The 18,562-nt window shown below is 37.9% G+C and overlaps 1 protein-coding gene across 1 annotated transcript in view; it reads right to left on the bottom strand.

Moving 5' to 3' along the window:
- Positions 1 to 5,438: 5,438 nt before the first annotated feature.
- lcor (ligand dependent nuclear receptor corepressor) overlaps positions 5,439 to 18,562 on the bottom strand; it is a 59,871-nt gene continuing 46,747 nt past the window's right edge. Inside the window, exon 7 of the mRNA XM_067395791.1 lies at positions 5,439 to 18,097. Coding sequence (XP_067251892.1) covers positions 17,041 to 18,097 — 1,057 coding nt within the window. The 3' untranslated portion in view covers positions 5,439 to 17,040. The remainder of the gene's footprint in view (positions 18,098 to 18,562) is intronic.

Below are 18,562 nucleotides of genomic sequence, written 5' to 3'. Positions count from 1 at the left end.
CATCTCTCCGGGGTCATCCCTTCAAACCTTTGCAATCAGTCGAGTTAAAAGTACTGTCCTTAAGAACGTCCCCCTGGTTGCATTGGCTTCACTTAGAGGGTAGGGGACTGGAATTCGGGCCTGGGGATTCTCACGTTATCCTGAGACCCGATCCGGATATGTGCCCAAGGTTCCTACCACTCCCTTCAGAGATCAGGTAGTGAACCTGCAAGTGCTGCCCTCGGAGGAGGCAGACCCAGCCTTGGTTTCGCTCTGTCCAGTTCGCGCTCTGCGTGTTTACGTGGATAGAACTCGAAGCTTCAGGACCTCAGATAAGCTCTTTGTCTGTTATGGAGGCCAGCAGAAGGGAAAGGCTGTCTCCAAGCAGAGGATGGCCCACTGGATAGTGGATGCCATTGCCCTGGCGATTCCCAGGGCATGCCATGCCCGTTCAGGTTGAGAGCTCACTCCTCTAGAGCGCTGGCTTCTTCCTGGGTGCTGGCTCAAGGCGCCTCACTGACAGATATCTGTAGAGCTGCGGGCTGGGTGACACCCAACACGTTTGTTAGGTTGTATAGCTTACGTGTTGAGCCGGTATCTTCCCGTGTACTTGCTTCAACCAGCCGGTAGACGCGTTGTACCTGCTCTTTGCGTCGGCTTGCAATGCCATTCCCGCCCTCTGGGCTGGATACGTGCATCTTTGACTCCAGTCGTGTTCCCCGGTTGGCGAACCCTGTTGAGCTCCTCCGCCTCCCCTTCGGCTCAGGCATTGCGGAGTGTCTGTTACCAGGCCAACATCTGTTCCTGATGTTGTTTGTTGGCTGGGTTCCATATGTCGTGACCCCTCTTTGTGAGTGGTCCCATATGTGTATCGTCCACAGTCAAGCTCCCTACGGTGAGCCCATGTCTTTCCGTGAGCAGAGTTAACTCTGCTGTCACCTGTCAAATGAGTCTTCCCCTACTTAGGTGGGGCCATTCCAGGGACTTCGTATGCGTACTGCCCTAGCGTCAGTCCATTTGTATTCTCCACATAAATTCCTCCCCAAGGGTAGGTAGTGGCCTCCGCAGCGTCCCCTCGGGTTTGCTTCCCCAGTGTAGTCTTGTTTACTTAGTGGGTAGATCGGAACAGCAGTAGACTCTCTCGGCGTTAGCTCGCCCCCTTCACCATCCCATGGGTGCGATCGGTGGATTGAGCTTGCGCTGAGCACTGGAAGGGGTTTCGTAACTGTGGCGCTTTAGTTGGGATCCCAATTCGTCGGTCACTACTGACGTACGTCGAACGTGACCGACTGAAAGGGAACGTCTCGGTTACAGTTGTGGCCAGAATTATTAGACCCCTTCATAAATATGATCAAAGATGACTCTAAAAATAAATCTAAATTGTTTATCCTTTTGATCTTTAATTCATAAAATTAGCAAAAATCTAACCTTTCATTGAAGGAAAAGATTTGAAAGTGGGGGGGAAATAACATTAAGAAATAAATGTTTTTCTCCAAAACACATTGCCCACAATTATTAACACCCCTAGAATTTTTTATGAGTAAAATATCTCTGAAGTATATTCCCACTCATATTTACATTTTTTTAGCTCACCGGGGTGATCATGAACATGAAATTGGCCAGCCATGACTTCCTGTTCCACAGGAGTATAAACATGAGGAAACACAAAGGCCAAATTCCCTTAATCATTCATCACAATGAGAAAAAACAAAGAATATAGTTCTGATGTGTAGCAAATGATTGTCGAGCTTCACAAAATAGAAAGTGGCTGTAAGAAAATAGCTGAAGCATTGAAAATCCCCATTTCCACTATCAGGGCAATAATTGAGAAGTTCCAATCAACTAAAGATGTTACAAATCTGACTGAAAGAGGACATGTGTCTAAATCGTCCTAATGTGTGGTGAGGAGGAAAGTTTGAGTGGCCAAAGACTATCCAAGGATCACAGCTGGAGAATTGCAGAGATAAGTTGAGTGTTGAGTCTCAGAAAGCCTAAAAAAATTTATCAAAAGCACCTACATCCCCACAAGTTGTTCGGGAGGGTTTCAAGAAAAATCCTCTGCTCTCATCCAGAAACAATCTCCAGCATATTCAGTTGTCAGACAAGACTGGAACTTCAAACGGGACAAGCTTCTATGGTCAGATGAAACTAAAACAAGAGCTTCTTGGCAGCAAACCCACCAGATGGGTTTGGTGCACACATGGATAAAAGGTGCCCCATGCCCACGGTCAAATATACTGCTGGATCTTTAATGTTGTTGGCCCTATTTTTGTGCTGGAGGTCCTGGACAACTTGTTCAGATATATCGTATCATGGATTCTATCAAATACCAACAGATAAAAAATCAAAACCTGACCACTTCTGCTAGAAATCTTATAATGGGCTGTGGTTGGATAATCCGTCGGGACAATGATCCAAAACAAACATCAAAACCAGCACAAAAATAGGTCACTGAGCACAAAATGAAGCTTCTGCCATGGTCTTCCCAGTTCCCTGACCTGAACCCTAAAGAAATGAGTGGAGTGAACTGAAGAGAAGAAGAACCAACATGGAGCTGGCAATCTGAAGGATCTGGAGAGATTCTGTATGGAGGAATTGTCTCTGATCTCTTCTCAGGTGTTCTCCAAACTCATCAGGCATTATAGAAGAAGACTCAGAGCTGTTATCTTGGCAAAAGGAGGTTGCAAAAAGAATTGAATAAAGGGTGCTAATAATTGTGGGCAACGTGTTTTGGAGAAAAACATTTCTTTCATAATGTTATTTCCCCCCCACTTTCAATTCTTTTCCTTCAATGAAAGGTTAGAGTTTTGCTAATTTTATGAATTAAAGATCAAAAGGATAAACAATGCAGATTTATTTTTAGAGTCATCTTTGATCATATTTATGAAGGGGTCTAATAATTCTGGCCACAACTGTACGTATGTAACCCCCGTTCCCTGAAGGAGGGAACGGAGACGTATGTCCCGTCGCCACAGTTTCTGTACCCTCGCTGCAGTGCGGACACCAGTTGTCTCCTCAGCGAAAAACAGAGTGCGATTGCATCTGCTTACTATTTATGTCCCCCAGATGTGGGCGGTGCGCATTATGCAAATATCGCACGCCAATGTTCATTGGCTTGTTTTAGTTCTCTCGAAGCTGATAGGGGCTCTCTGGTGATATCCCAATTCGTCGGTCACTACTAATGTACGTCTCCGTTCCCTCCTTCAGGGAATGAGGGTACATACATAACCGAGACGTTTTTACAAGTGTGCTGAAATCATTGATCTTGCTCTGCACTGACTGACAGCTGCTGTGATTATAAAGAACGCGGTGCTCGCTTTCTGTGTCATTCATTCACAAGAAAAGTTATTGTTTTTCTTAAGATTTTTGAGTATTTCATACTTCACATTAACAAAATGTATTTTTAAACCTAGTTATTTTATAAAGTTTAATATTTAGTCAAAAACGAAGTGAAAAACGATTAGAAGAAATGGCTGATATATTCGCAAATAAAGGTGGCTACTTTGCCGCCACCTACTGGTTAAAGTGGTAATTATTGTCTTTTTTATTTTTAAATAAGTGTTCTCTATCAAATGTTGAATTTCCTACATTTTTAAACGTTCGGTTTTACAATGGGGACAATCTCAGAAGGATGAATAATGTTTGTGGTCATCACATTAAAAATAACATTTGAAGTGCTGGTGCATGTCTAATGCCACGTTCCAGGCAACCCGTAGTAGTATTTTATTCTGTGTTGTCATCATTCAGGTTGGATTTCAGCCTTAACGTTTTAACAAAGCAGCTGATATTGCCATAGAAACTAGTGGACAGACGAGTCGCTTACACCCCAAAATGGCAGAAACGCAGGGCTGCTTGGGCGCCGGTGTTGCAATGGAACGTTCTATTGAGTGTCGCTTCTTGTTAGTGTATATTCTTTCATATAGCCTAGTTTGTAATCATGCCGTGCCATACCGGGCTCAATTGGAAATGCAACTGGAACCGTTCCTTACCATTCATCCGTTCGGTCCGACGGTGGAAAGCGGCTTTTTTGAGCAGTGCAGTGGTGTAATGGCAATTTACAATAAAATCTTTCAGTACAGATTTTGTTTCCAAACAAATTAAACATATGGTGACCCCTTGAACTTGGTAAAAAGATAATCCGTTAACCATCCTGACTGGATGGTGAAAAGATGATTTTTTACTGTCAATTTTTCATTAATTTCTGCTAATTTTAGTAAACGTTAACGTGCACATCCTACGCTGTTATTAATGCGGGGATCGGCTGGAAATAGCGACCTCTCCTGGACTGATTTAGTATTAACATTATAATCTGAATGCAATCTTTACATTACTTGCTTTTCAAATGGTCAGCGGGCCATATTTAAAGACATTGTAGGCTGTATGCGCCAGTTGCCCATCCCTGAACTATATACCAATATTGGGATTGATGTGGTGGTCAGTATAAGCATATATAATAATGATAAAGACAGTATAATGATAACGTTCATACTGTCAATCTCTCTAGGCCAACCCCCGTTATCTGGGAAAAATTACAGTAATCAGGATTTTTTTTTTGCTCAAAAGTACGAAAGTAATGACTGCAAATATAGTATTCAACATTTGAAGTGGATCAAAAATGTTCATCAAAATTGTTCTAGAACCAAGTTGTCCTAAGAAGAAGGTTTTAGGACAACTTTGATGAAAGGTTTTGATCCACTTCAAATGTTGACTACTGTAATATGGCATCGTTCAATGATATTTCAGTAGTTCAACTCCATTATGGGGGAAAAAAAACTAAGAGTTAAAATGATAAAATGATAAATTAACATTTAACAGAGTTGACCTATTGGGCAGTATAATTGCAAAAATAGCCTAATGAAATATTGATAAAAGCAAAATTTCTGCTTATATTTCCCTCATCGGGCTGTGTAGTTCAACTCTGTTATGAAAAAAAAAATGATGTTAACATAATATACAAATATTGACTAATTAAATGCTGTGGTTTATTTATATTTTCTAGTTAAAGCTCTTATTAGTTGTGTTGCTAATCTTCAACTCTGTGACCTTAAACCCTGAAATTGTTTAAATGCTACAGGTTTGGTACAAAAAGAGAAGTGTAAGTGCAATTTAATTTATTAATGCAATAATATAATTTGTGATTGATTACAAGTATCATAATCTATTAAAACTAAATACATTTACTGTTACAAGTTGAAATAATGTATTGTTCATGAATCATTCACTGAAAACCCCTTATTTTTTGACAAGTAACTAACATTTTTAGTGTTGGACTGGTCATCCAAGGAAAAAGATTTATTGAAAATTATAAAACTATAAATGACGTGATTAAAAATGTACATTATGTCAAAAATCAACAGTAAAAACATGCAACTGACAAAAAAATAAAAAAATAAATAAATAAATAAATCATCTCCACACATCGTTTTCACAACAAAAATTTATTAGAAGAATAGTGGTTTTCATAAGAAGGTTCTAGCATCCAGTGAATACTAACTTGCACAATGTTACAATTAAAATGTGTTGAAAAATGGCATTTTTTTCCTAATGGGTAAAATATAACCAGTAAAACTCCACACATGCACAAAGACGGATCTAATCAGCATTTTGCTTCACGGTCAATGCAAATAAAAAGAAAGAGAAAACTTTTTTTGTTTGTTTTTAAATTAGATCACAGAAAATCTAATCAGTTTTTTCCTTTTAATTTTTTTTTTAAAAAAAAATCACATACATTAGGAGACAGCTTATTATTCATTAGCCCAGCTTAAAAATAAGAATTTGCATTCAAACGGAAAACAAAAACAAACAAACCCAAAACAAATAGTGCAATCAAACAAAAAAAATTGTGATCCTCGTAAGTGCTCTAACACGGACATCGATAATAGTCTAGAATAAAACACACAGTACAAAAAAAAAAAGAACAAATTAATATACATAAATAAATCTACAGTACAAGAAAATATTAAACTATACAATATTTTTGTCAAAGAGTAAACAGTATATATTGAAATGAGGTCTATTCCAGTTTTGGAGCGCCTGTCTTCCTGTCTTGGACTGACTCGGTGGAACCAGTGTGTTACAGGGCAAGATGCCATTTCATAAAAAGCATTCATTTCGATCTAGATGGTCTGAGGTATATCGAAAACAGAGAAGATTCAGAAAAAGCAGCACCTTATCCCACACTGGCAAACACATTTTAAAAACCCGTTCCGTCTCGTATTAAAAGAGTTAACATGTAAGTATTTCATTTTTTGCCTTAAATCAAGCCTGAACTTTTGAATCCAAGCCCATGTGTGGAAAACAACAAACCCACTGCCCATTATCAGGCATCACAAACTAAAACCCATGATGAAATGAACAACAGGAATGTTTCAAGAGCTGCAAATCTGAAGGAAAATAACAACAAACTCAACATTAAGACTAGGGAGTAAATGCTGCCCTTATTTTTCACACTACCTCTGCGCTAAAATGTATACGTAGGTTTAATTTACATCATTCCTGTGCTCGTCTTTCTAATAATCTTTATAGACTAAAAGCAGTAAAACAGCCAGTTCATACATACATCCTTTGTGAAGTATCTGAGCTTTTCTTAACAATAACAGTAGGCACCTAAAAGCTCAAAAATAGCACAAATGAAAATTAGATCACAACATATAACCATTCACATACTGAGAGGCAGTTTCTTCAGGCAGTTTCTTTGCTGAAATACTTACATGCTAAAAGCAGAGACAGAAACTATCAATTACTGACTGCAAATGTGAAAGATTAGGCCTGGCGCTGTAGAGGTACATCTGTATAGGAGTGCTGAGACCGGTCAACCACTATCATTGAGGGGTCTGATGTAGTGTTTGTCGCTATAGTGTTCTCTTGTCTTCAGGCTTTTGAGGCACAGTGTGTGCAGAGGAAATTGTAATGAAAAGCACTGTCTGGCTGAGTGTTGCTCTTCACCTGAAGTTTCAGCTTGACATTCATTTAGTATATTGTACTTAAGTCTGGATACAAAGAATACAAAAACTAAAAAGGACAGAGGAAAAGAAATTAAGTGACAACAGGTTAAAAATGACTCTCGTCATGAGCGACCATCTTCTTTTGCTCAATTTTTTTCAAAAATATGTACGTTTTTTTGTAATATTTTAACAGCTAGGCCGCAGAATCTAGATAAAGTACCTGAATAGATTGAATCAGTGTCGTTTGTCCCTGAGGGATTCGTAGTTGTGGCTTAATAATAGGATTTAAGATAAATAGAGAAATGGTTTAAGGAACGTTTTTTCTATCTTTTCACATATGATCAAGAAAACAACTACTTTTCTTTTCAGGCTTGTCTTTTCAGAAATCGCATGATTTAAGTGTATAAGAAATGGTTTATCCACAAAATGCATGAGCAAAAAGCAAAAAATAAAAATCTCAAGCAATTCCACACACTCATACAGAACCAACTCACAGCCACGGAGACGTTTAACTTCGCACAAGAAATTATAATAGTAATAAACATCCATATCATTAAGAAAAAGCAATTGCAGCAAAGCTCACCCAGGGCGCATTTCCTCATTGTAACGAATAAGGATGATTTTAGGACATCGTCCGATAGAGATCCAGTGTTCACAAATGATTTTAACCATCCGACTTATAAACTTAAATTCCATGTAGAATTAGCAAGCAAAAATAACAAGCAATACCGTAAAACCTGGCTTGTGATCATTTTTTTTTTTTCCACGGGGAAAATTAATTTACATCACCAAATGATGTTGCAGTATAAATACTTTAAAATCACTCGTTTTTCAACCAGAACGGAAATTTTTTTTTGAATCGCGAAATGGGTACAAGATTATATACACATCCACCTTAAAAAGTTTGCGTTTCCTTTTAATATATATTCTGTTTGTACAGTATTGTGGAAAAACACAACTGTCTGCACGACTGCAGCGTTAGATGCCTTACAATAACTTATTTTTTTTGTTTAGCTCACTTCAAGACTAACTACCATTCCAGTATATGAATGAAGAAAAGAAACATTTTAGCAAATGAAAACGAACTATACAAATGCCGTATACTAGAGTCTAAATATACTGCACTGAAATGTTTGATCCCTGAATCAAATGAGGAAGAGATATACATCTCTTTCCAGAAGATAAGTATATAACTATACAGACCATTATATACAATGCACTGTGACTGTTGAGTGTATATATATATATATATATATTTATATATATATTTAAGAACACATTAATATAATAATCTATAGCTTGTCCTAAAGTATGTATAGGTACATAAAAAGTTAGTTAAGAGATTCAGTTTTTTATTATTTTTCCCCCTACATTCAGTTTAGCTGATAACGAAAATGAATGATGAAATTATGTTCGGCAAATGCGTAAACTATGGCTTATGCTTAACAAAATAACCCTAAAAGAAGACAAAGCCCACTTTATCACTTAAAAGTCTGATCGATTTTTGCTGGCCACACTTGGAGCCAAAACCTAATTTACGTAATACGAGCTAGACCAAAATCTGCAAGAAACATGGTACTTTACTAAAAATGTCTGATTATTACTGTTACTTTGAAATGGAGTATCCTACTACTGAAGCAATGTCTTCCCTTCCTAAAATGGCATTCACACTGTCACTGATGAAAACGCTGGAGGTCACATGGTCGCTGTACTGTTGGTTGCTAGAAGACGTTCATACTCAACCACAGTATCCAACTGAATCAGGTGACAAATCACAGTCTAGACTCCCATTGGTTGTCACCTCATCACTATCCATTTGCATAAAGCTGAATAGCTCAACTTTGTTGCATCATCAACAGTGGAAAACAAGGGACTTGCAAAGTGCTGTCAGTGTGAATGCCGCCTAACGCTGTCAAGCAGACAGATGAATGAAGTAACGGATAATTTTTTCCTGGGACTAAAAAAAACAGACATGAAAAGAAAGTAATGAAACCTCCACAACATATAACAGGCAGTGAAACGATAGAAGAAGAAACGTCCAACAGACATGAGAGGTGGGGAGGCAGTGAACAGGGTTCTATCTACATGTGGAGGCTGTCAAGATTTACATGGATTTATTATCTGAGGTATTCTGCGTTGTAAGGTTTTTTTCTTTTAGTTGAAACATCATCACACATTGTACAGACATCAGAAACAAAATAGTCTTTGTGGCCTTGTGGTTCTTGAGGGACCGAACGAAAGTTAGAGCGTCCATTTTTTTGTTTCCCCAGGTAATTCGTACTTTACAATCCTCTCTGTTTATAAAGCACTGAACTAAGGATATTTGGCTGAATCTTTTCAAATGCAAAAGGTGGTCTGATAAGGACGTTGAGTTGAGTCGTCCGGCAGTTAGGCAACAAACTCACTTTCAAGGGGCCTTAAATCACGAGTATTGCCTTCCCACTCAAATAGTTCCATATTGCAAAATAAAAGTCAAACCAAAAATGTTTTTTTGGACCACTACACTGGAAGGAGTCTGTATTAAGGGGGGTAACTTCTCGATACTGGTAAAAGAAATGGAACATAAAGGCAAGCATTTTTGATAAAAGTTTTAAAGTAATGGCAATATCAATAGTATTAAGAAATATAGAAAAGGTATCAATCTTTAGCTGAGCCTAATCATTCAACTCTCTTGCATTGACCTGAGGGGGTACAGGAGAAGGGATCCAATCATCATACTACACTGAACGCCAAACCTTTACAACATTAAGACTCTGAAAATTTTTACGAAACTTTAAAAAGTACTTGGAAATATGAACACAGCTGAACAGATAGCAAAAGGCGTTTTTGCTCCATAAAGCTTCGACTCCATACATGGAAAAACCCCAAAAAGTGCAGCACAGCACCCCATCTACAGATAAGATGCGAGCCATCAACGCATGAATGCAAATGCGATTGCAAACAAAGATACTGCCCATTGACTGCATTTGGCTTGAATTTCAAGGGCACAAACTCATATGGTATGGAATGACTATACTAGTTTCTTAAGGAAATACACATAACAACGCATTCCCAACTTCAGAGGTGATCGGTCAACCTGATATTCTTCCCAAACACTGATCTTAGAAGCAGTTAAGATGCATAACGTAGGACCTTTTGGTCCAAAAAGAACCATTACCTCTATCAAAAATGTGGTTTATTAGGTACACATATGTGCATGCGGAATGTATAACTGCTTTCTGACAGAACGGGACCATGACTTTTGGAATGATGAGCCAGTGTTATCCGTGCATCTAAAATGCTACATACAGTACGGCAGGTAAGCCGATCAAACTGCCAACACGTTTTCCACAACCTGATCGACAAAAGCGTTTAGGGACAGTCCGTCCCTCAAGTCATTTTTGCTTTACAACCAAAGGACTCCTATGTCAAAACCATCTGCAAGTTGAGGTAGCAAAACTAATAATCCTAATCCCGCAGAACTCAAATGGACTGCAGGGTTGAAACAGTCACGGATGAAATTAATGGTCAAGAGCAGATTCAGGCATGAAATTCCATGCAATGCCAACAAGATCAACACAAATTATACAAAGAATGACTCTTATTGGAAATATCATTACTCCCAACACGTTTCAATCTAATATCCTTTTCATTTGTGTCTTGCCAAATTATACAGAAAAATTACAAGAAAAAAAAAAAAAAACCTGGCCTATATTTTAATGTAGACACTATGGTAGAAGTCACATAAAATACTGAGAATGCACAATCCAGATTTAAAATAAAATAAAATAGAAAAGAATGTGGATTTTGCCTAAAGGAAAACAGGAATTAGAATAGGCACACCTTTACTTGTGAATGATCTTGCAAGATTGTCATGGCAACACAAGGGCAGCCCTTTCAAAGCCAAATTCTCTCAAGTTCTCTAGAAGAACGTTGACTATTTGATCAAGCCCATTTTTGCTTTCATTTGCGTTTTCACAGCTCTACTTGACCTCTCACTGAGCTAGCATTGAGCATCTTAAGATCAATGACTTCATTGTCAGCCAAACTATTGTTTCATTGTGGAGAGAGTAGAGGTAGTGGTCTGGTGTTGAATTTTCATGGCTCTGTTCCATATAATTCACAGTTTCACTTAAACCTATGCAGGAACATCTCATTTTAAAAATGAAGTGTGTATTTTTTTATGTTAAAATACTTTCTTCTGTCCCCGTTTCATGTCGACTGGAGTGGATTCCCCTAAAAAGCGTAAATACTGTGGTGCATTTTCAAAACATTGATCTGTTTGTATGAGCATTTGATCAGCCAAGCATAGCAACATTGGCTTAACCAATAGAGTGAGTTGGGGGTGGGGTTATCCGTTTTTTGGACTAATGGCAAACCAAAGTGTTTTGAACAAGCCCAGAAATGACACACGTCACCTATGAATAAAAGGACATGCATTTATTTTTAATTGCATTAAAGTAATCAAGACGACATTGATTCAATTCAGTATACGAAAATTAATATATAGATTGTAAGTCGCCTTGGTTAATGATTTTTGATTGTTGTTACCAATTATCAATAGGTATCATCGGCTCATTATCATTTATATTAATTAGTAAACAACATTTAATCGTGTAATGATGATTGAATGCAATTATCAAATTATCAGTGACGATTGAGCACTGCAAGACAGGCACACGAATGACACCAAAATGAATATTCCAACTTAATGCATAATGTATACAGTATCATGGTAAGCGCAAATATCTGAGTTTCACTATTCTGAGCTGAACTGTTTGTGCATATTCCATCATTTTTCTCTGTGACATGTTTCTCTAGGAGGTTACATTCAAAACATGTCTTTTACCATGGCGTGTACTGCAAGCTGTACCATGAAAACAGATATTTTAAGCTATACTGCTAATCCAAATCTAATAAAATATTCAACTTATTTACTCAACGTAATGCCAATAAATTGTCAATGAAGAACAAAATGGCCCCTAAAACTACTTGATATAAATCACATGGTGCAAGTAACTCTCAAGTGCATAGATTGACAATACGATGGATATTTATAATTTAATTGGACTACAATTTTTGCCAACAATTTGTTTCTTCCAATTTCAAAAAAAGATGTGTTATGTTGAATAAAGGTGTGCCTATTCATTTTAATTTCACCAAAATCAATAGAAAACAAAAGTTAAACTTGAAGGAATCGCAACATGACAACATAATTCTGGGCTTAACTAAAATGGTTTGAACAAAAATTATAAAATGCATCCAAAAAAACAAACAAACAAACAAACTAATATGCATTTAAATCGCAGTTGTAAAGACACATTTAATCAGATATAATAAGACATCAATTTTGGAGTGCCTATGTGTCCATATTTGCCTTAACTCATTCTTTCTAATAAACCGACTAGTTTAACTTGAAGAGTTATCAAACCAATATCTTAAAACTGTATAACCAGCCACATGATGCAGACCTGATGGTGTTTTGTGTGCATGTGGAGTGTGTATTATTTATGGAGTACAAATGTGTGCCCTATTGATTTGAACGTGTGCTAACATCAATAAAGTTGTATTCAAAAAGAGACCCATGGTTCAGTTAAGCAAAGCATTCAATTTAAAAATACACCGGAGGAAAGCAAAAATGTGACTAGCGTTATTTATAAACTGCTTCCTTGGAAAATAATAGTTGCGTTTTTGGAAACGTGTAAAAGTCAAGTAGAGGTCCTGATTTCTACTACTAAATGTAGAATCAGCTGCTCTGGAGTGATATCACCTGAGGTAATGCTGTTATGTGGATTTGCAGTGGAGGTTAAAAACTTGTCAAAGAAAAAGAAAAGGCTATCTGAGCATCTTTTCAGAAAATAAATCATTATGAGCCACTTGAGACAAAACAAATGGCACTTCAAATGAAGTACAGAAACTGAGGTTGTAGCTGTCAGCGTCGATTTCCATTTCTTTGTGTAGCAGAAAAAAAGACAAATAAAAAGATTAACAGTAAAATAAATATAATATATTCATTTGTATATGTATAGATTTTTCTTCCATATAAAGGTATCTCTTGAAATTTTTGGAATGCAGTTTAAAAACAAGTTTACAAAGAGCACAAAAACAACAGAAGGTTAACATTTCCACCTGTCCCATATTCTCCCCTTCGAACCTCCATTTGTGTTTTTCACAAAAACACCCATGGCGGTTAAACCTGATGGTTCAACTGCTATTCAGAGTACAGGAAAAAGGGATTGTGTCTTACATTATTCATTGATGTTTGCCTTGGCGATCAACATTAGTTAACTTAAAAGATGGGACCCGTTATTGGCAAGATGTGAAATGTTAAGCGAAATTTTTGATTGTATTCAAAAAATTCGTTTTTCTGTACCTGAATGAAAAGGGTGTAAATATTGGTCAGTCAGACATGAAATGCCTCGCTTGCCATCCCTCGAATAGAAGACAAAAAAGAGGGTGCAATAGGAAAATAAAATTAATTTCCCAGAGTTTCAACTGCTCCTTTTCCACGTGCCCCTGAAAGGTATTTAAGGATGTGGCACAGAAAGGTGCATTTATTCCCAAGGATGAGGTATATTGTGCAAAGACTGTAGTTAATATAACATGTCTATGCACTTCTTGTACAGGTAGTTATGTCTGCATCGTTATCCGACTGACAAATATTGCGAACCCTTCTGCTGAATCTATCCTGAGATACGAAAGTACTGAAGGCTACAGGTGTACGTTTCAGAGAAACGCAAACAAAACAAACAAAAAAAATATTGAAAGAGCAGCAAGAGAAAAACTAAAACAGTCTGTTCAAAGTGTGAAATGTGAAAGTGCCATATTTTCTAAACAACTAGTTTCAGAAATTATTCCGAAATGGTTCTACATTCATTTCTGTAAAGACGGTTTAATTTCTTTAAGAGGAGGATGTTTTTGGACAGGGGGAGCAGTTAACCCTGTAATACATTAATCATTGAAGTCAAATTAAATAAATATGGAAATGGCATGCACCATTGTGAATCAGACAGCTGATGATAAATTAGGTTGCAGAATGTACAGTAGCAATGTAAAAGTTCAAAACTTTCTAGATTAACAATAGGGAGGAGGTTTCCCTTCAAAGGGGCCAAATATTTAAGTGCTGCAAAACAACTTCCAGTCATGGCCATCAGTGCAATAATTCATAAGTGCCAATTATAAGGGCATATATTCAATTATAATAGAATCTGTTCGTACTAGTAGTACTAACAATCTACTTGTAGCTACTGGTCTACTACTTATAATTTACTAGTTGCACTGCAAAGTAATATTTTATCTTGTTTTCCAGTAAAACTTTGAAGCGTTTTTATTGGAGAATCCATCAAAATGTATACTTAAAATTTAATTCAAGGGTTTCAAATATTCTCCTGAACTATGAAAACATGTCTTGATTTACAGATTTTTAGATATTTTCTAAATATCTCTATTAAAACAAGACAGAAATACTAGTTAAGAAATTGTTTAAAGGGGCAAGGGTCAAGCAAAAATTTGTATTATTTTACATCACATTGATTAATAATTGATTAAGGACCGAACTAAATTCTAATTAGACACTTTAAATGCTCAGCATTGGTAAAGTGTTGGTACATTTGATGCCACATGACCTAAAGGGATTTACACTGCAAAGTTATAAGTATGAATTCTAACTTGGTTAACTTCCCTTCAACTTGCTTCATAATCACTTGTAGAAGTACAGATCATAATTTATAAACTGAATATACGTCAATGGTTTACTCTTGTATGAAGGTATAATCAGGATTCCTACTAATTTCAGTAGTGTCTCTACCCATGGCTATAATGGCAATGCAAATTCATTAAACAAAGCTAACAAAACTAAAATAAATTTTGATAAGATAATTGAAATAGAATGACCACCATACTTACAACTGTAGTGTTGTAGGATATTGTCCAATAAATTCAAGCCTAATATAAGGTGGGAAATGACTTGAATTCACTGGGCCCGGTACAAAATTGTAAGGGTGAGCCCAGGACAGTGTTCCCATTTTTGTCCACCTTGATGAAAACCTGGCCACCAAGTGTCAGATTATAAATAATTAATCAGCCTCCACTGAACAGGTGCATGCCATTTACTTAAATGATTCAAATTAAATAATGAAATAAATAAAAGGTACATTTCAAAGAGTCAGTTTCATCTTCAGAAACCCTGAAGTCTGAAGTATAATTTTTGTCACAGACTGGGTGAGCACCAGGCAGTGATATACCAGAATGCCCTTCAAACAACATCAAAGTGGAGCATGCCATTCCAAAAGCCTTCTCTTTGAAATCTTCACAGATCTATGCGCTTTTTCGGTTGTATATACATCAGATGATACAGTTTAGATTTGAAAAGGGGCAATGTGACAATAAACAGTGAGGCAACACTAGACAAATCTGAGAATTCAAGCTGTCGACCACTGTATATTAAAGAGGTAATTTTTTCAAAACAAAATGAGCATGTTTGGGTCTAAGCTGCAGGATGGCGGGGGTCGTTGAAATGCTCCCCCTTTGATCTTGCAAGTCTCCTTTATGCTATCTGCTACTGCAAAAGCTACTTTAAAACACACCCAAACATATTCGCTTTTATTTTTAAACAAAGTGCTATTTTCAGAGAGATCTCAGAAAATTCCCATCTGGCCAGGTGTTTCAAATGATAACATCCCACCGATATCTGCAATCCATGGCTCAGCTCGACACAACCTACGCCCGATATAAAGCCCTGCCCCTGACCCAACTCATTTACTGAGAGTGTGTCATAGGTTCCAGTTCAAGTAGGTAAGATGCATTGTTTCTCTAAAAACATGATCGCTATATTTGTCTCAGTTGCCCTGAGTTTTACATGAGGAAAAGAATCTATTCAGAGACAACAATTGGCTCTCTGAAAGAACGCAAATTTATAATATAACAGGGTTATGTGGTCATAACCCAACCTACATTTTCCCCCCACCTATGTTCCACCCTCCCCAAAAAAAAACCTCTGCGAAAAATTCTTCTTTTTATAAATATACATGTCAGCGACTGACTATAAGCAGCGACGAGGGAGCAGCCAGAAACAGCCAAAAATTGACTGCGTGCACCCTCCCTCGATTAATTTTAGTAGAAAGATGTGAATTGGAAACACGTTCCTGTCCTGTGTGGTTTAAGTCGGCATTGTCCCTTCATGGGTTTTGAAAACCTTTTAAGAGAGAGGCTCTCACCAAGAGTAAAGTACTGTAAAATGAGTATTATGTAGTATGCCAGACAAAACAGTAAGTGCGTAATGCAAGCAGTGTCGAGGTAATCAGGTCTAATTGCCAGATTTAGGCTCTGGCGAGCGCCAGACTGAAAGTGTAGTGCAAAAGAAAGCGCTAGAGTTAAAGAAAAGTTTAGTTACAGTAAAGTAAAAAAAAATCTTTTCAACATCACAAACATGCATCCCTGAATGACTAATCTTAAACTTCATTTTTTAAAATGGACGTGTCTAATTCTTAGTCTGTTTCAATGGTGCAGAATATAAAAGGAGGAAACTACAAAGAGTTGAAAGCAATTGTTTTTACCTGTTAATAGAAAAACGGGCCTAGGATTGATTCCTGGTGAGAATCCTTGTCAACTCCATTTGAAATAAATTAGTTTTAAAGATCATGAATTACTTCATAAACCTACCAATCAGAGGAGATAAATTCATTTTTGAAGGGTTATTTTTCAGCTTTGAATGTAACCCTTCAAACCCCACTTCTCATTTCTCAAAATGGCATGCCGTCCAAAACGCATGAGCATTAATGGAGCAGCTCGCAAAGTTCAGATGAAGGGGGCGAACAAAGAGTTAATCTGCTTGCTTTTCGTTTTTAATAAAATGTCTCTCTGTCGATACTCTCTTATGGCTTTATAACGCATTTGTTGCTTTGTTGTAAAAAATTTCAGCAAATGCTTGCAGTGTCAATGTGACCACTGATAACTGCCAATTTGTTTCTTATCCCCAGTTATCAGGCTTATATCCTCCCATCAATCCCTGCAGTTGTGCTCACCCAGATACTGCAAGTAAATTGGCACAATTAAAGCCCCATCCTCAACTCCAAATCTTCGTTTTTTTGTTTGTCAGAATCTAAAACTTTTTTCCATTTTATGAGGTGTTCTGTGTAATCTACTCGACTTTGTCTCCTGTCCCCTGCAAGACATCCACTTGCGTTGCGATGGGTGTGGTGGAGGGCGTCGACGTGGATTCGGTTTCGGCGGCGATCCCAGAGTCTTGCCCTTCTGCCCTCATCATCAGTTTAAGCTTTTTCTTTGGTGGGTTCTTCAGTGTGCCCATCCTCTCTTTTACCTTGTACTCCAAGGTACTGTGGGGAATACCGTAGATGTTTTGCGCCTTTGAAACGCTCATCTTCCCACTCATCACCACAGCAATGGCTTCTTCTAGAATCTCGCTGTTGTACTGGCGATATCGTCCCCTTTTCTTTCGGGGTTGTTTGGAGCCTGTTGGGTCTGCCTCTGGATCTGATGTTGGGTACTGGGGTCCCAATGTTGGCTGTTCGAGGTCTGCCCCCCAGTACTCACCCACTGCTCCTCCATCGAGAAGGCCTCCGAGAGCGGCCCTGCGACTCTGCTTTGGCAAGATGGCCCTCAGCTTCCTACTGAGCGCATTCTCCGAGTGCACGTTGCCCATAGCTATAGAGCTGTAACTATAGAGATCCGAGGCATTCCCATGGGAGTCCCAAGAGAGGTCCATGCCTCTGACTTGCGGAATCTTCAAGTCTACTGGAGGGGAATGTCCTGGTTCTTTCTTTACTGTGATGGAACCAGTGTCATGGGACTTTGTACCCTTGGTGAACAGGCCTTGGTTCTCCTGGAAAAGGGGCAGGTCATTTAGGTCACTAAGATTGCCACCAATTTGTTTGAGCTTCAGGAGACCGTCTAGATGGGATTTTCCCCATGTTCCATCACGTGAAAGAAGGGACTGGGCTTGGCTGTTGAGGAGACCCACGGACTCTAGGCTAGCCAAAGAAAGAGGTGTGGGTTGGCTAAGGAGGCGATGTTTCTGGTTCAGGAGTTCCTCTTTAATGAGGAGCGAGCGGGCCAACGGTGGCTTGAGGGGTCCAGAACCAATACAATTCTCCCTTATCCCATCATGCAAGCTTCTCGGTGGCAAGCCATCCTCATCGTCCACATCTCGATAGTTGTGATCAGCTCTCTGGGAACGCCTAATTAATGGAAAGATAAAATGTTCATATGTGAGAATGTGGTATGTTACTGGAATGAAGTCTTGTACTTAATGGAAAGGGGCAATACTTTTGTCTCCTGAAAGTGAATAGGGCACTTTCCATGAATAAAGGACACTTTGGTGTTCCAATATTTTTTGTAAAGAGTAACAAATACCACTTTTTTTTTAGATGTCTAACAATTAGTCAAATGTTATCATTTGCACAGATCTGATGAACTGATAATCAATTATAGTAAAAACTATTTATTTTAAATACCATAAACATAATTGTTTCCAACATTTTGCACTCAACTTTGTTACCACATAATTCCTGTAGTAACATGTAAAAAAAGACATGTAAATTACCGTGTTGTATTTTCTTGATTTTTACACAAATTGCAATGTTAAAGGAACACTCCACTTTTTTTGAAAATAGGCTCATTTTCCAGCTCCCCTAGAGTTAAAC

Source organism: Chanodichthys erythropterus, chromosome 10 (assembly GCF_024489055.1).
Source record: "Chanodichthys erythropterus isolate Z2021 chromosome 10, ASM2448905v1, whole genome shotgun sequence".
NCBI lineage: Eukaryota > Metazoa > Chordata > Actinopteri > Cypriniformes > Xenocyprididae > Chanodichthys > Chanodichthys erythropterus.
This window is presented reverse-complemented; position numbering and strand designations above follow the sequence as displayed.